Source organism: Vicugna pacos, chromosome 23 (assembly GCF_048564905.1).
Source record: "Vicugna pacos chromosome 23, VicPac4, whole genome shotgun sequence".
Lineage (NCBI taxonomy): Eukaryota > Metazoa > Chordata > Mammalia > Artiodactyla > Camelidae > Vicugna > Vicugna pacos.
The window spans coordinates 8577880-8600023 of record NC_133009.1 but is presented as its reverse complement, the minus strand read 5'-3'; the positions used below and the strand labels follow the sequence as shown (position 1 = coordinate 8600023).

General features: G+C 41.6%; 1 protein-coding gene across 3 annotated transcripts in view; it reads left to right on the top strand.

The window, feature by feature from the left end:
- The window catches only part of LOC140688711 (ankyrin repeat domain-containing protein 26-like), a 50185-nt gene extending 30765 nt beyond the window's left edge, over positions 1-19420 (top strand). For all 3 annotated transcript variants that reach the window (XM_072948440.1, XM_072948439.1, XM_072948441.1), the window contains 8 exons: positions 239-376; positions 1817-2329; positions 3756-3908; positions 10191-10556; positions 11136-11341; positions 12942-13230; positions 17937-17982; positions 19145-19420. In XM_072948440.1, the coding sequence (XP_072804541.1) occupies positions 239-376; positions 1817-2329; positions 3756-3908; positions 10191-10556; positions 11136-11341; positions 12942-13230; positions 17937-17982; positions 19145-19200 (1767 nt within the window). In that variant the 3' untranslated portion in view covers positions 19201-19420. The remainder of the gene's footprint in view (positions 1-238; positions 377-1816; positions 2330-3755; positions 3909-10190; positions 10557-11135; positions 11342-12941; positions 13231-17936; positions 17983-19144) is intronic.
- Positions 19421-22144: the final 2724 nt, after the last annotated feature.

The following is a 22144-nucleotide window of genomic DNA, read 5'->3' as shown; positions in this document are numbered from 1 at the left end:
AAAGTGCTAAAAAAGTTTTTCTTTCATGATACTACATCCCTTGTGTTTTTGCTCTGTGATACATTTAGCTGTCATGTGTATTAGAATTTGTTATTTATGTGCATTAAAGGTCCCTGTGCTTAAAAAGGCTACTTCTTATTAACAGGTTTTAAAAATTTTTTTAAAGATTCCCCTCCTAAGCTTTTTTTGACTTTTTTTCATGGTGTAAAACCCAAACCCTAATGTCATATGTCTTCAGGTTTTAGAAGAGCGAAATGACGCTCAGAGACAACTTTCCCGAGAGCAGAATGCCCGAGTAATACAAGATGAAGTCCTGGCCCATCGTCTTTCCCAACAAAAGGAGGCAGAAAAGGCTAATGAGAAAATGAATGCTGAGGTATTTTCTTTAGTCATCTTCAAACGTGTGTGTGTGAATTTGTATACTTATATAGTTTAAAAACCAAAACTGTAGGTACAGAAAGTATAGAGGGTTTTAAAAGCCTGCATATGTAAATACATTTTCTGGGGGTTTCATTTCCGGCCTATTGGATAAAGCGATATTTTGAATTCAAATCCACTTGCCAGCAACAGTGATGTAGTGACATTCACAATGGCCTCATCCAAGGAGAGGCTGTTAATATTGTCCATAGGAATTGATGAACTTTCCATGATCCAAAACTGTTGCTACTAACGCAAGCATTCTAGTTTCTGGCAGTGATCTCACTCCTTTGATAGACGAATGGAGAGGTTACTTTATCATTTCCACTGATGGTAAGGAGGAAAAAGTATAGCCAGTTCAGAAACCGTAGTTTGGGTGTCATTCTCCTACGTGTGATAGAAGGTAACGCTCTGCTCCATGTGGTATCCGATTTCAGTACAAGGAGCTTTCGAATACAGTGATAGATATGCCATAATCTATTCTTAGTGATAATTTATTGATCAGGACTTTATTTTTAATAAAACAGTTCACTGTATTTCCCTGCTGTTTCACATCCATTACTGTTATAAACAGCATGAAGAAGAAATAAAAATTATTGCAGAAGCAAATAGTCTCCTGATTTTCTAAGAAGAGCTCTGTAAATTTGACCTTCTTTACCTTTAGTGTATTCACCATTAGGGAAATAGAAGGCTTCTCTTGTGTTTATGTATTTATCCTAGAGAAGTAGCTTTGGTTTGGTGTAAGAGTCGTAGACTCAGAAGCCCTGGGGAAAACCCTGCAGCTTGCTTGTGTTTTTAACCCTTTATTCCAGAATTGTCACAGCTAAATGAGTTAACTGATGTTTGTAGACGTGCTTAGTACAGTGCTTAGGTTTATCATTTATCCGTAGATGTAATTCTTATAACTCGCTCTAAAAATGTTAGAAAGGGAGAATGTTTATGGAATATTCTCAGGAAAGAATTTTTTAGGAAATCTAACCTGTCCCAATTTCTACAGAGCTAAGGCTCTTACTTTGGAGGTAGCTGTAAAGGTTAGATGTCAGACATAATTTTTAAGTGTAGTCAGATTTATGCATTTTTTATTTTAAGCCTTTTGGGTTTGTTGTATTTCAGAGAAAGAAAGGCCTTTCCGATTCTGAGCTTCTTAAACATCCTTTTGTGGTTTCTTTTTAGCTTTCATGGATTCACTGTCTTTAATTAAATTTTTGAACTTTAGGGGATTTCTGGTTGAAGTTTGAGATTTGTATCCACCTTAAGTTTTTCCAGTTGGATACCCAGTTACTGCAAACTTTTTGTTGTATAAACTTAGAGATTAGTCTTCCACTTCAAAGGAAATTATGATATGTCAGTTTATTGCGTTACAGTTCAAAGAGTAAGAGATGAGGGGTTTCACTTACAGGACACAATGGATTTTGAGCTGTCTGACCCAAAAGATAGCAGCGAGGTGCTTCCTCAGCAACTTGCTGAAGCTGAACGTCAATTCCGTGGCCCAGAAATTGAGCTCCATCCCAGGAGAGATGCTCTTAGACCAACGACGTTGGTATTACAGTGTGTGCACAGAGACCGAGGCCAAGCCCAGCGTTCAAACAAGGAAACTGAACCCTTGTCTCAGAGCAAACAAGGGGACGTCATCAAATACATTGCAAAGCAGGCACTCTTGAAGGAGACAATATGTAAACTACAAAGTGAAAACACGTTGCTTCGACAGCAACTAGAAGTTGCTCGAAATGAAGCCAGAAGCGAAAAGACAATATTTAATACCCCAGAGCCATTTCTGGATCACATGGGGAAACTTGAAGCCATGAGCAGACGAGTTCTGATGCTGGAGGAAGGAAACAAGGAGTTAATTAAAGAATGCAGATGTTTAAAGGACAGACTGTGTCAGTATGAAACGGACAGAGCAGAAATGGAAGTAAGTACCCAGAAAGGGAACTAATTTTCAGACTTCCTCAAAGAGAATTCAAAGTAGTATCTGATGGAAGCTGAACGTTGAAACTAGTAGAATATAAAAAATGTGCGGGCTATACATATATACACTGTAAAGCAGCCTAAAGGCATTTTTTGTATGCAGCAAACAAAAATTAGACCTGAGAGGTGCTTTACTTTGAGTAAAGATGCCGTGTCACCTGAAATTCTAAGAGATTAAGCTATAAGCTGTTGACAGATACAGGCAGGTCTTAGTAATTTATACTGCCCAAATCATTCTAATCTTTCTGTCACCACATTTTAGTATCGTGAAGCAGATAAATGAAATGCTTAGACCTAAAATGAGTAATTTGAAATTAAGATTCAGTTATGTGAACAAAAAAAGTAAACAAAAAAAAAGTGAGAAAGAGAGAAAAGATTCAATTGTGTGGATTACCTTGACAGTTAATGTGTAAATGCTGTATCTTGCAGCACTTTTCCTTCAGTAGCTTTTCATACATTTTTAGTTGATATTACTTTATTTTTATTCATGTCAATTGGAATTAAATTTAGAAATACTTTCATCTCAAATCATGTATTGTTATGACCTCTCCATTCCTTAAAGGCATCTACTTTTCATTCAGTCATAATTTGGGACAAATGTAAATTTTAGCAAAACTGTGTTTGACTTAGTCTCCCCTGTTCTATTTGTAATTTACTTTGAACATTTTTTCAAATAATGTGCTCACAGTTCTCATTGCAAGGCTCAGTTACTGTCATTCGGATCTAAGTTTGTCCAGTACAGAGGAAGTGGGGCGCTCTGTGATGTTCGAGTCTGGCACTGGGGTCCCATTTTCAGACTGAGGAGGAGCAGCCAGAGTCCTGAGTGGCAGGAAGGGAGTGCGTGGGACGGGTTGGGGGAGCCGTAGGAGCTGCAGTCCAGGAGGCAGGGGATGACAGGTTGTCTCGGGTCCCCAAAGACCATTGGAATATCCTCGTTTTTATTGTGAGATGGGAGTCTGTTGGAAGGATTTAAACACCAGATTGAATATGTGAAGACCTCTGAACTTAAGCCTCTAATGAGAAAGAGGGAGAATGTTCCACAGTGTGGAACTGACCACCGCTCATCCCACCCGCACACCCCTTCCTGTCTGAGACTTCAGTGGGGGTGAAGCTCGGCCGCTTCCTGGGAGGGGCAGGGAGTGGCTGGTGGGGCTGCCTCCATTGTCTAAGTTAACTTCCTGTCGGTAAGGCAGGAGGGTCACACCTGTGTGTTTAATGAAATTCAGCAAACAGGAATGTGTGTCTATGAGGAAAAGGTGAACTGATGTCTGTGGGGATAGTTCTCAAAGCCCATTTGTTGGAGTTATATATTATTAATGTAACTTAATGATAAGGTGACTGAAAATTCAATAACAGAGTTATCTTTTTAGGCCCGTATGAGACAGCTTCAGCAAGAGCTGGCTGACACCCGAAAGAAAGTGTCCATGTTGGAAGCATCCCTGGAGGTGACAGCACATCATCAAACTACTTCAGAAAATAAGAGACAGGATGGAGAGAGGAAGCCACATCAAACTGCAAACCCAGTATGTATGAAATTCAGCACATCGGCCATGAACGTGCAGCGCAGAGTGTTGCAGGCCACCAGCTTTTCAGGGACAGCTTTCTTTTGCATCTTCATTATAATTTCACTTTTATTTATAATGCACTTGTTTCTTAAATGTTGACTTTCATTCTGCCATTCTTTTTTTTTTCTTATAATATTTACCCTTAGAGAAGTTGAGAATTATACCTCTTTTCTCACAGAAGTTAACTTTTTTTCCCTATTAAACAGTATGTTTTAGTGATCTCTCGCCACAATGAGGCAAGCTAGATAAAATCAGAGGATAATGTTTCATGGAATGTTCCAGAAAATTGTCATGTCTCAACTTCACTTTTGTGAATGGATATAGAACGTGTGTGTATTTATTTCATGGATCTCAGAATACCTTGTGCAGAAAGGTCATTATACAAACCAGTTGAAGTTAGACATTGCCTTCATTTTCTATTCATTTTAGACATGTTGTCAAAGCATGGAGAATTTCAGATCACATCTGTACACCCAACGTAGAGAATTAAGAAAATTGTCTGGATCCTGCCTTTGGATTTTTTTTTTAACTTTGTTGAGATACAATTCACATATTATAGGGGGATTGCATAACTCAAGTGGTAGAGTGCATGCTTAGCATACACAAGGTCCTGGGTTCGATCCCCTGTACCTCCTCTAAAAATAAATAAGTAAAACTTAATTACTTTCCTCCACCAAAAAAGAAAAATATTCACATATCATATAATTCGCCCATTTAGGATGCATAGTTAGTATCTCCTAGTATATTCAGAGATGTGCAGCTGTCACCACAATCAATTTTAGAACATTCCCATCACCCCAAAAAGAAAGCCTGCATCCCTTGGCCATCACCCCCAGCACTGCAGCCCCCCATCCCCCGGCAACCACCAGTCTGACTTCTGTCTCTATAGATGTGCCTGTTCTGGGTGTTTCCCAGGAATGGAATCACATGCTGTGCGGTCCTTCATGATTAGCTTTTTTCATTTGACAGAACGTCTTCCAGGTTCATCCATGTTACAGCGCTTGTCAGTATTTCCATTTCTGTTTATTGTCGAACAGTACTCGGTTGTGGGGCTAAACCATTTATCCATCCATCAGTTGATGGACCTTTGGGTTGCCTCTGCTTTTTGGCTATTGCTAATAATGCTGCTGTGAACATTGGGACTTGCTGTCCCAAGTTTTGGTGTAAACATGTTTCCACTTCTTTGGGGAATATACTTAAGGATGGAAATGCTGTCACATGGGTCATATGGTAACTCTGTTTAACCTTTTGAGGCCCTGCCATACTGTTTTCCAGAGTGGCTGCACCATCTAACATTTTTATCCAAAGTGTATAATTCTCCCAATTTCTATGCATTCCTGTCACCACTGGTCATCAGCTCTCCTGGTAGGTGTGAACTGGCATCTTGTGGCTTTGATTTGTATTTTTCTAATGACTAAGAATGTTGGGGATCTTTTCATGAGCTTATCTATTTGTGTATCTTCTTTGAAGACCTGTCTGTTTAGGTTTTTGCCCATTTTCAAATTGGGTTGTCTTTTTATGATTGAATTGTCAGAGTCCTTTTTGTATCCTGGGTGCAAGCCTTTGATCAGATGTAGGATTTTCAAGTATTTCCTCCTGTTCAGGAGCTTGCCTTCTTACCTTCTTGATGGTGTCTTTTGAAGAGTAGAAGTTTTTATTATTGATGAAGTTCAGTTAATCTATTTCTGTCTTTTACTGCCCTAAGAAACAAGTGCCAGATCCAGTCATGAAGACACATGCCTGTGTTTTTTCTAAGAATTTTGTAGGTTTAGCTCTTTCATTTAGAGTTAATTTTATATATATTGTATGAGGTAGAGGTCGAATTTCGTTCTTTTGCATGTGGATATCCAGTTGTCCCTGTACCATTTGTTAAAAAGACTATTATTGTCTCATTCAGTTATTTGACACTCGTATTGAAAATCAGTTGACAGTAAATGTGAGGGTTTCTTTTAGATTCTCAGTGGTGATGCATTGATCTATGTCTGTCCCATGCCAGTACCAATTCAGATGTTATGAGAACTCTTTCCGAGTCTTCTTGCATAGTACCAGTTGTTTTACATCATAATAAAATGTCAGTGTCACGGAATGTCTGTAACTCCACTTCTGTGGAGATCTGCTGCGTCCTGAAGGGGCCTGTGGCCAGCTTATGCCTTGCTGACTCTGTGACATGACAGAAAGTAGGCTTGCAAAGGTAAAGTCCATTCCTTCCCCCCGTTCAGACCTTTAGTTTCTCACCCAGTGCCTCCCACTTCACTCCAGTTTCCATCAAATCATGGTCACGGGGTCTGCTGACTCAGTCTGCAATACACTTCATTATGTTGCACTCATTATAATTCATAGACTCATCCATAGATTTCACTGCTAGAGGCAAAAGATTAAGCCTGGAGAAGATTAACTCAACCTTCCTCTTTGGAAGCTTCTCTAACCATCATCTTGCGGTGCACGATGAAGTCCTCTTTCGGCTTGGTTCCTGTGTGTCACTCTGGTGCCAGTCTTGTTCTTGGTGCAGATCCTGCATTCTCAGCTCCCTGTGTCTACCTCGCTTTACTTAAAAGGAGAGGTGCCTCGCTGTATTGTATAGCTTAATGCATAACGAATGAAATAAATATTTCATCCCATCCAAGGACAATTTTCCCAGAGTACAGCTGTTAAAGATTAGATAATATTCAGTCAGTTTATCAGAAACAGATAACAGATTCGTAATTTGAATTTCAAAAGTTCAAAGCCAGTCTGTGTTATATGGAGCGTTGTGCTACAACATGAAGCTGAGACAGTCTTACCTTCCCTTACCAACGAGCTTTTAAGTAAGGTAAAGGAAAAATTGTATTTAATTTAAATACTGCCAAAGGACACTACATTTATGGTTCCATAATACTTTATTTTCTCTCTGAGGAAAGGAAAATGAAGAGTGAGTGCTAGATTAGTAAGTTCTCAAAGCTGCCTGTCACTTAGAAGTTCAGTTCGTTGAAATGAGGTAAAAAGGTTGATTTGGGTAAACTATTTCTAGTTGTTTTTCAATTATTAGACATCAAATCCTGTGTCTCCTTGCTTACCAGGCTTCCTTATCCTGAAAGTTGAGGGGAGACTGTGAAATACATGCCTGTTTGTAAGAAGCTATAATTGGAGGGAACTCTGAAGTACCTTCCTTCTCACTAGTTCTGAGGTCTTTCAGTTTACGTGCTGTTTCTCATCAGCACTTTGTCATTAGTAAGTTAATCTCAACGTTTGTTACTTTCCAGTTTATAGGAGACCAATTTCTACTCTATTCAAGTTACATTTCATACTATCTTTTTTTATCCACTCTTCTGTTTATCTGTTTTTGCCTAACAAACTCCCCAAAGTTCAGTGGCTTAAATAAGCATTTATTTTGTTCACAACCTACCCTTAGGAAAAGTGTGGCCCAGACAGCTGGCCTCTATTCCTCTCAGCTTCAGGTGGGGCAGCTCGAAGGCAGGGGCCTGGAATCACGTGAAGGTTCATCCACTGATGTCTGATGGTTGATGTCGGCGGTGGGCTGTGGCTTAGGTGGGGCGGGCAGGTGGACCACCTCCCCTGGAACACGGAAGCTGTCTCTGTGGCCTGAGCTTGCCCGCCTGAGACTGGGTTCCAGGGTTAAGAGCGAGGCAGAAGCTGAAATGCCTTTTCAAACCGAGCCCTGCAGTTCACTCGGTGCCACTTTCACCATTTTCTGTTCATTAGGAGCAGGGCACTTAAGGTTGGCCCATATTCTCTTTTTTATGGAACTAATTTTGAAAATTTATGGAGACATTCAAAAACCAGCCTAATCTACTCACTAGCCACAATGTTTTGTTACTGCTTCCATACGAGAAATCCACTTGTCCCTACTCGGTCGTGAGCAGGCCTCGGTCGCTGTGGTGTTAGGCTCAGGCTCCAGCTTTCTGGAGTACAGCCCTTGGGTACACGCCTCTCAGTGCTGAGGCTTGAGGATAAGGAGACACGGGTTATTTGCCGCCCCACACCCGACATTCTGCTGAACTGCTGAGGACTCCCTCGCTCACAGATGGAAGATGGGAGGCACGCTGGCCCGTAGCAGTTCTGCAATGCAGCCTGATGCTGCCGGCTCTTTGATTAGGACTTAGTCCTAACCCTGGGAGGGGTTCTCCTTCGCTGCCCTCTCTGAGCTCTTTGTTCTGTCCCTTTCATGAGCAGTGACCTGTGTTTGCAGCTGAGCAGTTCTCTCCAGCCAGCTTCCTCCTTGTAGACCTTCTAAGAAAAACCCAAAGGCCGCCTCCCATTTTGCACTGTTTTGTCTCTTTCAGTCCAAGCTAGCAAGCAGTAGTTTTGCTAGCACAGTTCTCTTTAAAACTTTGAATTTCCTGTGAATTTTATTGGGGTTCCTGCCATTGGAAAGGCTACTCTCACGTCTTTTTGAGATAAACTCTTCACCTTGGGCTTCCTGTGAAGCTGTTGGGGGGCCATGCCTTTGAAATTCTTATGCTTTTAAGATCTTTAAAGGAATTTGAGGCAGCACGTTAAATCTTTCCAAGGTCTTAACAAAGTCTTGGCTTCATCTTTAGACTGCTTTCCTGGCAGCACCCTAGATTTGATCTTAGCCCGGAAGCCATTTCTCTGCTTACCCATTATGTGACCATTGGGCATGTGGAGATGCTTTTAATGGGATACAGATATTTGAACCCAGTGAGTCCTGGTTCCTTTCTATTTAATAATTTTTTTGTTTGTTTTAGCGTATCTCATCAATTTTACTTTCAGCTGTCCGGTAGCAAGAGTCCCGTTGCCTCTGGTTTCAGGGTCGTCATTTCTTCCCTGGCCTAGAAGCCTTCACTCTCAGCCCTTCAAGGGCCCTCAGGCTTCCACTCACAGTCTCGTGGACACTTTGGGTTTTCACTCTTACTCTTCTCTATATCTGTTCAGGTTTCGCCTACCTCCAGGTGCAAGGGCATCCCCACATTTTGGGTTCTTTTTTAATGGCTGTGCCCCATTTTTAATATCAATATCTGTGCCAGTTATTTATTGCTAATAATTTATATAATAAACTGCCTCAAAACCTGGTGACTCAAAACAGCATTTGCTTGGTTCCCAAATGTGTGTTTAGACAAGGCTCAGTGGAGCCAGCTCATATTTTCTCCACTTGGCATCAAGCGGGCTGTAGAATAATCTAAAGGCTTGTTCTTGCCCATGTCTGGAAGTTGGAGCTGGCTTTGGTTAAGGACATTCCCTGGGGTCATCAGCTGGGACAGCTGTGTGTACAAAGACTCAGTAGGTGGCCTGGGCTTCACAGCGTGGTGACTGGGTTCTAAGGGTGAGCATCCCTATGGAGTGAAAGTCAGAGGCCATTTAGCCTTAGAAATCACACAGCAGTGCCCCCACATTCTGTCCCCTAGAAACCAGTTAACTGAGGCCAGTACCTACTTCAGGGGAGGGAATTTCACAGGGGAAGTGTCAAGGAATTTGTAGAGATGTTTTAGAACCACCACCTCCGCCTGCCTTGTCTTAGCAAACAATCCTTCTATCTGAAGGAGAGCAGTTCTTCCCAAGTCAGTGTCACTGAAATTCCAGCAAGTTTTTTTGTTTGTTTTTGTTGAGTATGTTCTCTTGTTTTGTGGAGAACCACACAGGATTACAAGAATGAAGGCTGTTTTGTTTGTTTAGAAAAATGTATGGGTCATCTTACTAAACCACTACACTAGGAGATGGATTTCTCCTTAACTCTGTGAATCATTCATTGCTCCTTGGAGTGCAATTCAAACAAGCATAAGATATTTGTAGTTCAGAGAAGGGCTTATGGCATATTAGAATCCATATTTGTAAGATGTATTAATTGCAGTCTTTTTTTCAAAGTCTTGTTTTGGGAGGCATTTATTAATTCAGCCCTAAGTAATTCAATGTGATCTCCCTAAAACTTTAAAAATCATGAAGAGTTAAGACTTGGGGAAGGAAAGGATAGGAGACTTTCTACTAAGAGGTGCCTTGTAGTCATTTTATGTAGGAAAGACATGAAACAATTACAGAAACATAAGAGTGTAAAATCAAGTACAAATGTAAACAAAGATGATGACAGTAAACAGTATATTTTTGTGACTCTTGGTGGTTTGAACTTTTTTTCTTGATTTTCTGAGTAGTTTGAGTTTCTCCATTCCACAAGGTAGATATACCATTTTATTGTAACTGAATTTATTTCAGCCTTTGATGCTGGGTTAGAGTTAGGCTGTTCTCAGTCTGCTAACCTCATTACCAAACAATTTTACCTTTTTCACGCAGAATGCTGATCTTCCAGCAAAAGAGGAATCTACGTCTTCAGTACTTCTCCATCTGAGTGCAGAAACTCAGCTTCTTCTAAAGGAGATATTATCTGTGGAACAGATGCAAAAGAAATGTGAAGCACTACAGGAGGAGAAGAAGAAGTTGGAGGAAGAAGCAGTAAACCTCAGACGTCACCTCGAAGTGAATACAGTGAGACACAGTCAAGTGGAGCAGGACAAACGGGAGACTGAAGAGCAAGCAAGACGGGCTGTAGTAGAAGCAATGAAGGAGCTCAGGCGAGCTATGCAGTACAGACGGGAAACTGAAGAGCAAGGAAGACAGGATGTATTAGAAAAACTGAAAGAAATCAGCCAGTTTTTACAGGTGAGACACTGATCTGTAAGGTGCTTTAACTCACTTCGCTGAGAATTACAGTTCGGATGTGTACATTTTATGTGTTCCCTCTACTTCCCATATAGCAGTTTGTTTTGTAGATTTCTGGAAGGAAGGCCGCATTTGTTACTCCCTTTAAATAATTCAGTTTCCATCATTACTATCACTAAATTGATGTTTCAGAACAACTCTCACTAGACAATCATTATTAAGACCAATTGGTGTAAATCAAGACCACTAGGAGGAAAAGCATATGTTGTGATGTAAATACTGTGCCACATTCTTGGATTACTCCTAGGTTGTATTCTTCAATTTTTAAAAGTTTAGATTGATCCTATTATTCTTTGAACTATCACATTACATGAGTACTAATATAAGGGTGATTCCACTTTCATATCATAATTCAGATTTAATTCACTTGACATTGATGATAAGTATTTTAAAGTTCAGCTTTTTTTCACACTTAAAATTGCTCTCTGAATCACTGACTCAAAACTAAAGGGAACAAATATACTGTAATTACTCAGGTTGTAAGTATTTTTAAAATTGTGTCCTTTTAATTTGCTGTAGGCACAAGCAGCATCTCAGGAAGACTTGCTCAGAGAGTGTAAACGCGCTTCAGTCAGTCAGATGGAACGCAGAGTTCAAGACCTGGAAACGGAACTGAGAAGGAAAACTTCTCAGTTTGATTGTAATGAAAAAGAATTGGAAAAATACAGGCAGCTGTACCTGGAAGAGCTAAAAAATAGAGTGTCACTGGCAAATCAACTAAACTCGTAAGTCAAAATGTAGAATGATACAAAATAATTTAGGTCACTAATTTGCCTCTAAGGCATGATTTTTATTCAGCCAGGTTTGTGAGGTGAGTAGCAAGTGAACGCTGACTAGACAGTGTAATTTTGGGAAATGGTGTTAGTAAATGAACTCTCGTTTAAAATGTCAGTCCAGGGCAGTTTGCATCTCCCTGCCTTTTGCTGCTTTTACATGACTTTATTTTTTATATTTGCATATATTTAACCTGGTCTAGTCTTTAAGCTAGGGGTTTTGCAAACTTTGTAATTTAGACAGCCATATTATCACAAAATTTCTAGTTGGAATTCCCATAAATAGAAATGTTAATGAGTTTAAAGTTAACTGTGTTTTGGAAGAGTGCAACATAAACCCAAGGGGCCCAATTCTGGTGTTTGGTGAATTTACTTTCTTGATTGTGATATTTGGTGTCACTGTTCGTGGGCACCCTGAGACGAAGTACTGTGTCCTTCTAAGTTTGTCTCCGCTACGTAAAGGCATGTTTGGGGAATAGGGGGAAGTTCACATCGGGGTGAAGGGCAGTACAGTGGTTCACAAAGTGGCTAAAAAGAATATGGTGGCCTGCCCGAGGGGGTGTGTGGAAGACCGAAAGGGCAGGTCCCACCTCCTGTGCCTGAGTAGCAGTGTTATGAGCTACAGGTCTCCCCGCTATCCAAAACTAGAGTGTTCCTATGAAAGTTGTCAGTGTAAAGCAAAAAGGCAATTACCTTAGGACACATCTTGCTGGTGGATGCATAAAATAAATAATGCATAAAGCACAGGTGCTCACAGACACAGTCCGAAGCCGTGGCGGCGTGATGCCGGGATACTGAGCGTGGTTCTGGGGAAGGAGCTCGGTGGGGCCTCCTCTCGCTGCTCGGGGTGCCCATTGCCCCCCTGATGGCTTGGGCTAAAACAAGCACCCAGTGCTATTCTGGCTTTTAGCTTTTTTTTTTTAATGAAAGTGAAAGTCCGCTTGAGGTTTTTTTTTGGTTATGGAAAACAGGTGCTGATGTAGGCCTCTGGTAAAAGCAAAGTAACAAAGTGAGCTTTGGGACATTGGGGGAACCTTGAAATTGCCCCTGGCGCTGTCGTAGTTCTTTCCCACCATCGACTCTGCCGCCTGGTGCCCCCCAGAGGGTGGTGGCTCTAAACTGTTCCTCAGTGCCGCGTGCTTGATTTCTCCCAGGTAATGCGTGAATGTGTATATAAGGGGGGTGAAAGCAAATGCTTGAAAATGGCTTTGAGGGATGGTTTAGTTTTTATTTCTGAACTGGTTTCCTGAGGGTGAGTATGTCTAGGTGCAGCCAGTGCAGAAGGCAGTGGGGGTCCTCTGTGGGGGCGTCTCCATCTCTGACTCTCCCCACTTTGAAGTACTTGTTAGTTAAGGGCCCCCCCAGGGACATGTGTCCTTCTTTAGGACAGTTTTAAACTGTAATCGTTTACAGTAGGTCTTTGCTGACGTATTTTTGGTGTTAAAACGCAGTTTAATGGGACAATCTGTTTACAATTATAGCAACTTCAGAAATACACATCACTTAGGAAGAAAACGAAATGAATGAAATCTGTGCTTTGCGATCCTCGCAGGGTTAATGAGAGGCTGGCTGAGATGAACACTGAACTTCAGCTGGAGAAACAGCACAAGAGTTCTTTCCTTGGCTCTGTTCCCGCACAGCCTGTTGACAGACCGCCTCCTGCTGAAAGTTCTAATACTGCTGAAAGTTCTAGTACTGCTGAAAGTTCTAATACTGCTGAAAGTTCTAGTACTGCTGAAAGTTCTAGTACTAGCGTGGAGCCCGAAAGGAGTCGTCCTACTCGAAAAAGGCGCTTCAGGGATTTTCCACACCCTACAACCAGCATGAGCGATCTGTTGAAGGTTAGTTATGTTATCTTCTTTCCTTTGGGTTTCAGATTTCTGATACAATTCTTGTTTTTAATTTGATGAGATTCTGAGTTGTTTATTTGACTTACGCACACTAAGTAAAAGCCATAATTAATCGTGCTAGTGAAGGAGACAGAAATTTTATTTTTGAAGTCCCAGGACTTGTAATTTTCAAGAGATACCTGTCATTAACTTTATTCAATAAATGCAACTTAAGTGACAAATTTTTAAATTCTTAAAAAGCTCCATTTTAAATTCTATTTTAGAAATTAAGTATTATTGCCTAATAACTAGAGATACACTTTCCAATGTTTGGCGTAGTTTCTGATTGATTTCAGTTTGGCATTGGTTCATAGTCATTTTCAAGTTTTGCTGCACCCCAGTTTTTCTACCCCTCAGCATAAGTAAATGATTGGCATCGAGATACTTAACCACATATGGATGTTTTTTATTTAAAGGAATCCAAGGTAAATTCTTTTTGTGAATTCAATAAACTTGTAACACTAAAAACATTAAGTTCTGTTTTTAAGTTTAAAATGTTTATCATTTTCTTCTGTAAGAGTACATTCTTAATTGCTATTTTACTTACAGCATTGTTATTTTAATGGTTATAAAATGTCTTACTGAGCAATTGTAGGACATTTCTAAAGATGTAGTCAAGTAAAGCAAATATTTAAATTTTTAAAATGAAGTTCGCTTATGTCTCTGTCTTGCCCTCACCTGCAGGAATACCGAGGTGGCAATGATAGGGATTCTTTAAATTACAACCAGTTTTCGTTGTGTATCGTTGTTAAAATAGCCATTGAAATCGGTGCGCATGGGTTTCTGGTTTGATGGTGTTTTCGTGATCTTGATGCAGAGAAGGGTAGCACGGGCCCTTGTTGAGTGAGGTCTCAACCTGCTTTTTCTCACTTGGCTTCATGTCATAACAAATCAAAGAAGAAAAAAGCTCAGGTTTCATAGACAGTGTTGTGGGTAAATTGAGCCTAAGTGCTTCAGAGTCATGAAACCGGACTGCATGGTGTTAAAAAAATGCATGGCTAACACTCCCGCCAGTGGCTAAGCATGATGCAAACTCGAAATGTTTTCATTCGTTGTCACCAAAAACTCACGAGTGTGTCACTTTACAGGATGATGGTGAAAGAGTGTGAGTGCAAACGCAATGCAGGAGAAGACTCCTGAGGACAGTAGTTTCTTTTAATGCTTTTGGAGGAAAGAGGTGTCTGTTTTTTAGTACTTGTAGGTACACAGGAAAATAATTTATTTTAAACTCAGTGTTGTAGTTCCAAGGTATATGTAGTTCTTCTGTGGGGCCGTGGGGCTGTGGGGCCGAATCATGCTGGGTTGAGCAGGGAGGTTAACAAGCCCCGCTCTGTCCGGGTGCAGAGACACGGCTCCCTCAGCGCTGCCGGGCACCTCACAGGAGCTATTATTGTACTGTTACTGCTTACAGATTTCTTAGTCAGACTTAGAGAAAGAAGATGCCTTGTGGAATTGCTAGGGAGGTAATTACTTCTGCTGGGAAAACATAAAGTAATGCTATGCGAGCTGTGAACATACTGTTTAAAATGACAGAAAGGGATGGGTTTTTGCATGGGGCTTAACGAGACAACAGACTTCCACATCTTTTCAGCTATGGTTCTAGAAAGCAAAATGTCAAAAATGGCATTGGGATTAAATGTAACATTCTCCTTTATGTGCAAGGTTTTAACATTTTGGACTGTTCCTACTGTGAAGTTCTAGCTTACTCAGCATTTTTTTTCTAACTTGACAGAAGTATTGCTCTAAGTCTGTGATTTTAGTGGTGCTGGTGGTTGAAGCAAGTTTTTTCCAGTTGATAACACTTGGGTTTATTGCCTCTCTTACTGCTGCATGAAGTACAGCCTTGTCCCTTGACATTGTTGTAGTGGTAATAGCTGGACCCCATATCTGCTTTGCCAGTTTGTACCCTCAGATTTCACATTCTAGTTATTTCTGGGATGTTTTGTCCTACATGTCAGAAGCAATTTTACAGTTTTACTCAATTATGTTACTCAATTATATTACTATAAAATACAAAAAGTTAAAATTAGCCTGAGCAGATACATCACTGTTAGATTTTCTTGCACATAGAATTTTTTTCTGAGAACTGAAAACTTAAAAATTGATCCCAGACAGTATTATAACAGACAAAATTTCTCTGTTTTAAAGACTTTTTTATGTTCAAGAGTTTTTAAGTATTGGTGTGCCTAACATGAAGCATGGCCACAATAGTTAATAAATGTCCTTCAAATCTATTTTAAATAGGAAGACTAAATTTTACACTCACCGATTTTGGACTTTTGGTGTATTACTGACACTTTCAAACATTTTCTAATGATTTATTTAACTAATTTTTAAATTTCTCAAATGTCCATTCAGTTTAGCAGCCCCTTTTCTAAATGGGATTATACCAGTGCACCAGAGCTAAAACGATTAATATTCCTAAGACTTTAACTTTTTACATGACATGACACAGCACTGCATCTCAGCAGGATCTGGTCACGTTTCTTTTAAAAGTAGGCTTCCAAGGCAGGGCACACCCACTCTGAATTTTAATTCTAATCAAACTATCACAGTAGTTAAGCTCACCTCTCATAAGGCAGGAGCAGAGTTCAGTAACCTTGTTTCTGCTATCAGCTCTCTGCCCTGTGGACTCCCTCCTGCCCTCTTTCCATTTTGTCTGAATGGACAAATGAGGAAGCGTGTTATCTTTTGAAAGCCAGTCACTCAGCTTCTTCCAGTTCTTTTTCTTTCATTCACTTTTTTTCTCTGTAGTTAATTTTTTAGCTCCTTGATCAACAAATTCTTTCTCATTTCTTTTCTCTGCAGCAAAATACATGTATTTAATAGTTACATGCTGACAAGTGTCATTTCCTTCATTAACCTATTTACAACAGTATGATGAATCAGAGTGGTTAAATGACTTGATTTTATTACATTTCTGGAATTGTACTTATTTTTATAACATTTAAAATAAGAACAATACCAAGTTTTAACTTAAAAGTATCAATAATCTGAAAATATATTCACTTTGGTAATGAACATGTGTGTCTACGTGTGTGACAAGTCTGTTTTTATCAAACTGATCTCGGAAAGGGCAGCATTATCTTCCAGCCTGTGACCTCAGTTTTGACCTCAATCCTGCAGTGTCCCCAGTGGGACCTTCCATTTCTATGGGACATAGTCTGCAAACCGCCAGTTATGAGAGAATCCTCCTAATTAAAAATCATTAGAATTAAAACTTGCTGATACATTGTCTTCCTGTGTATAATTTTCTCACCTTACTGTGTTTTTGTTAAATGGAAAAGTTTAAGTAAAACTGCAGGTGCCTTCTCCTTATTAATGTTGGACTTCAGACCACTTCCACCATCTGGACATGGGGGTCCTCACCTAGAAATAAGCATAAGGGTCCCAGAAGTACGTGTTTAGGAAAATAGCTTTGCAGAGGAAAAGAGAGTAATCTACATTCAACTCGTGTAAAAGTGTGATCTACATTTTGCATAGTGTTTATTAATGGTTATATGAAATTATTTCTGTCAAGGCTTCTCCCTTCATCTGCTAGGCGTTTTTCACTTCACAGGACCCTCCTGGCACTGTTGTCATGTTGTTGATGGCATAAGGCCTCTCTAGAACGCTCTTGTCAGACAGTGTTATGGAAAACAGTCTCTGAAAACATTGGCAAACGGTAGCCCCAAATTTTGTCTTTGCACCTAACATTTACAGAAGCCTCGGCTCTCATGTCGCTGTTACCACCGCAGTGTTTATGTCTGGTGTACTGTTTAGAACCTGTTTAGTGAGCGGGTGACTTTCATAAGAAAGGTTTTTAAAAGAGCACTCTAGATGGGGACACTTGTAGTTTGAAGTGTCCCCACACATTTCATAATTAAATACGTAACTAATTAAGTCAAGTTTCAAAAAGTTGGCCCTAGTCTCTAGAAGGGAAACAAAGTTACAGTTAAAGAATTAGGTATTGTTTTCCTTGTTTCTAGCTCTAGGAAGTTGTGAATCAGAAACCAACTTTGAAAACTGGCGCTAGCCTCTCCTTCTCTTCAAGCAGATTTTCTCACATAAATATTTTAGTCATCTACAGAGAGCAAAATACATTTGCTTAACTTGTCTGCCAGTAGAATTTTCACTTGACATTATAACAGAACCCCTTCCTTCATTTTATGTGTCTAAGATTCTGTGCTAAAATCATTAGCATAGAACAGACCTTAAAATTTTAGTTTTCTAAAAGTGCAGGAATGGAAAGCTCATTTTAAGGAAAAATTCATTCAAGTTAAAAAGAGCTAAACTTTTACAAAGGGCAGTTTTTCTAAGAACTGCAGAGCAATGCATTCAGTGTGAAACATGACTTGAACTGTTGAAACTCTTCGTGCCAATAAGATCAGGCGTTGCCCTCTGAGATTATGTGTATCGGACAGGGCAGTGTTTACTGTGCTTTTCATCAGGGGAATCTAAGTAGCCTCACAGATATGTGTTCTCTGTTATCTAAAATCAAAGTAAGTAGGAATTTATTTTATTTTATCCATGTGATTATTTTTCTATTTAAGCAATCCCCACGTTAAGTCAAGTCTCTAAAAGTATTATTTAAAGGCCACATTTCATAAGCTAGCTGTCATTCCTATGATCGTGTTTCTTGTTTCACTTAAACATTAAAAATATTTGACTTATTGTAGATGCGAAAGAAGCTGATGAACAATGTATCTAGAGAATTAAAAGAAGGTATGTTGCCAACATTTCTGAATTAAATTTAGACGTTGATTTCTGAAATACACTCTAAACAGTAAATGGCACCCCTTTCTATTGCTTGAATAACAGATACCATGTTAAGCTTTTTTCTTATACATAGCTGATGAAAAATGTGAGAGCATAGTTTCATTCATAATGATAAATATACTTATTCCTCATTTATTCATCATGATCCATAGCTTTAAAAAAAAAACAACTCAAGAAGTCTGTGTTCTCTATTTCTGGCTGTGCCCTTCCTCTCCTGCTGTCCCCATGGGCCTGTCACCTGCACACGGACCTGTTCTCAGAAAGCGTGGAGGTCATCAGCTTCTCGAGTTTCTGGTAGTGACTGAGGCCAAAAACCCAGACTCAGGCAATCTCGGTTCATATAGCTGTCACCTGGTGGGTGACAATTTCTTGTCATTCTCTTTGTCACTGGTTAACCTTTTGCCCTCAGGAAAAATCCCAAATTCCTTAGCTTGGAAGAAAAATACCCACATCGATTTGGCTCTTGCCAGAGTCTTCAGCCGTATCTCTTTTCTCCCCTGCTCTGCCCCTTGGCTCCAGCGACTGGTCAGACTGCGTCCAGCTCCGCGGGTGCCCTTCCTGCCTCTGCTCTTTGTGTTTGCTTCTTGCCTCTCCCTCCCACACTTCCTCCTCCTTCAGGTATCTGCTTACACATCACGGCCACCAAAGAGGGGACAATATTGACACAAAGCTGGACGTCCTTTCTGAGTGTTCAACTCTGCCCTCTTTTATACCTGTCATGGCATTTATGTCTCTGTACCGAAACTGCCTGTTCATCTATTTTGCCAGTTTACGGTACATGATCTTTCAGTTCAGGGTGGACTGTCATCTTCATCTTGTGGTTCCAGTGCTTGTCACAGTGCCTTAGCCCATGGCTGCTGAGTAAATGAATGAAGAATGAGAAAACCAGGCGCTCTGATCCTTAGCCACAAGAGCAGTTAATTCAACATGCAGCCCTGGGCAAAGTCTAGAGTAGTAATCTTGTGTTTTGCGTTGTAATCGTATGTAGGTATTTTTCATTCTTCTTAAAACTTGGAAAAGTCTCAGCTTTTCTTAAAAAGTAAGCTGACATTGAGTTACCTATGAAGAATTTTAAGTAAAGAATCTAATTCTTTCATTTTCTTTCCAGCTACTACTGAACTTGAATCTAAGTCCTATGGACTCTCTCGTAGGCTTGATGGATGAGTCAAGTCTAAGTGAAGATCTGACTTCGAAAGCACGTCAAGAATATGTGGAGATTTTGAAGAAAAAGTGCACGATCTACAAGATAAATAGTAAACGTTTTACCTGCTGGGCTGTTTGCTGAACATTTTAGTTATTTCCCGTTAAGAGACTGACACTGTTTATTAATGGAAAATACTCTTGCATTCTATGTGCATGATTAAAATTTATGAAGTATTTTAAACCACGTTTTTCTGCATCTCATTGACTTTCAAGCAGATTTTGGGAATAAAACCCAGCACTTTGGAGTATTATATACTCAAACCGAGCCCAGATGCCAGCTGTTTAAACAGCACCCAACCACCCACAAAACTTGTCGTTGATGTTGAGCAGTGTTGATTGATAGCTTTTTTGAATTTTCCAGTGTTAATCACTGTCTATAGACCTAGAGATTTAGACGGACAGCGTTTGGATCTGCTGTGGCTGTTCCAGTGTTCTGATGGATCCCAACAATCGTTACGGTGCCATCAGCCTTTCTGCATGTTACCTTAAACACTGATTCACAGATGATTCCTCTGTGAATGAAGAGAAATGAAACCTGCCTCAGGCTTTTCATCTTCTCTTATTTATTTACTTACCTTTTGGAAACAGTCTTAAAATTAGAGACAAGTTCTGAGCACCAGACGCAAACGGACGTTGTCACAAACCTGTCATCTCTCCCGTAATTCTCCTAAGGCGTCATTTCTCTTTCCTAAATGCACTTGTTCTACCGTAAGTTCTCTTGCTCTTCCCTCTCGCCAAGAAGTCATTTGTTTTTCAGAAAGTGCCTTTCTCCTTTTCCTGTCACGTGTTAAATTGTATGTAAGCCCCCACTTGTAGCCACCCCTTCAAGTCCCATTGCTTTGTGAACTCTTGCACGTGTCCATACGTAATTTTTTCCTCACAGTAATCTGCTTTAGTCAGTTTAATTTGTAGGTTCCCAGTTGCTGAACATAAGACGGTAAAGGAAATACTCTCCTTCTCGACAGTTTCCAGGAGCTGAGATTTTAGTAACTCCTGCTTATACCCTTTATTCCCTTTTCCGTCCTTTCAGCGCACTTGGCAAAACTCCCAGCTGCACAACAGACTGATTCTCACTCTTCCCCCTTACGTCCCCCCAGGCGTCTAAGTGCTGCTGAAGAAAGTCACGCACTGCCCAGCCGTCCTACTCCTTTTACTTAGTTGATTTGCACCTTCTTCCTTCTCAGCGATGTTTTCAAATTCCCCTCTCTGTAAACACCTCCCTGTTGCTTCCCTCTCACTTGAACCAGACAGTCTTACTTCTGACGACAAACTTCCTGAGAGATCTGCCTGCTTCCCCACCAGCAGTCTGTCCCCACCCACCCTGGTGTGTCTTCCCCTTCCTCCATTCCCACGCAGCGAGTCACTGGTGACTCCCACGTCTAAACCAAAGTGACACCTTTCCGGCCCTTGTCTAACTGGGCTTCTCATGCCTCCAGGCGTTCCATGTGACCAACCTCTGGAAGTGACCGCTGCCTGCAGCAAGATGACGTTGAAGGTGAGGGCCGCAGCCTTCTTGGTGAGTTCATTCCGTTTACCCTGGCTGTCGCCCATGGGTAAAGACAGGAAGTACACATTACTCAATTTTTGTTTATTTTTCTCGTGTTAGTCTGCCTCACGTCAGGTTAATTCTCAGACCAGCCAGATGAGCCTAGAAGGGTGGAGGAACGCTCCCCGCCTCCACCCCAACACAAGCCTGAGCACAGGTAGCTGCCACGCCTGCAGGGAAGAGATCGATGGCAAACTCCGCTATTCCTACTGCACTAGCCAGTGAGCTGAAGCTCACCTGCATGTCCTCCAGGCTGAGGTGGGGTCGCTGCTCCCGGCAGCAGAAGACTGCCTTTGTGAAAGGAAAATAAAAATGGAGTCTGCGTTGCTCGAGAGGGCTCACTAAGAAGGTGTGACTTACGCACATCTCAGCCCACGTAGAATCCGGCCCTGTGAGCATTTATGGCCCTAATGAAGCCATCCGGAACGCCTGCCAGAAGCTGAAGATACTTCCTAAGCCCCCACCCTGAAATAAGCTGACTCCTGGAGAGGGTCACTTGGCTTCCACGGCCCCGCCTGGCTGCCCTGTGGCTCAGCAGGAGCCAGGTGGTGTGATGGGAGGGCTGAGTGGCCATGGGACTGTGGGAGGGGCAGAGTGATCAGGGACATGGGACAGTGATCAGGACAGGGACATGGAGCAGCAGCCTTGGAGGGCCCCACCCCGAGGTCCCTGTGGGACCTGAGCCTGAGCTTTCAGCTCTGGAGCTCGGAGCTCAGCAGGGTGGGTCGGCCCCGGCAGGGCTGTGGGGTCCCAGGGTGACTGTTGTGAGGACCACCTGCTATCCTCGGGAGACCAGGGCCGGGGTCTAGCTGGCCACCCCTCTCCAGGTGACCTCTGGGGCCTCAGTGTTCCCATCTGAGAAGCAGGGATAGCATGTCTTAAATTGGAGGGTGGCCGTGAGAACTACATGGAAAACGGGTGCAGAGGGCTGCAAATGGGTCTGGCGCAAAGTGCCCAGTAAACACTTGTGGGAATGACCCCTCTCGGGAGCTGGTAGCCTTTGGAGACCCCGCTGAGCTGTACGCGCTCTCCTCCTCCATCTGTGCGTGACAGCCACCACGTCCCAGGAGGGCATGCAGGGAGCCGGCCACCCTCCTGACCCCAGGATGGCTCAGCGGATATTTGCTTCAGGAACCAGAGAACTTCTTCTAGACTGTTGTAGGGTGATCACACAAATGCATCCACATTGCGCTTGGGGCGAGGGAGCCAGTGACTTCGGAGCTGCAGGAGGTGCAAGGCTGCTGTATCCCTTTGCGCTCACCGCAGGCACTTGAGAAAAGGAGAAAAGGGGGCTCTAAGGTCAGGGGCTCGTCCGGGTCACGCTGCAGGATTTGACCCCAGGCCGTGTCCCTGCACACC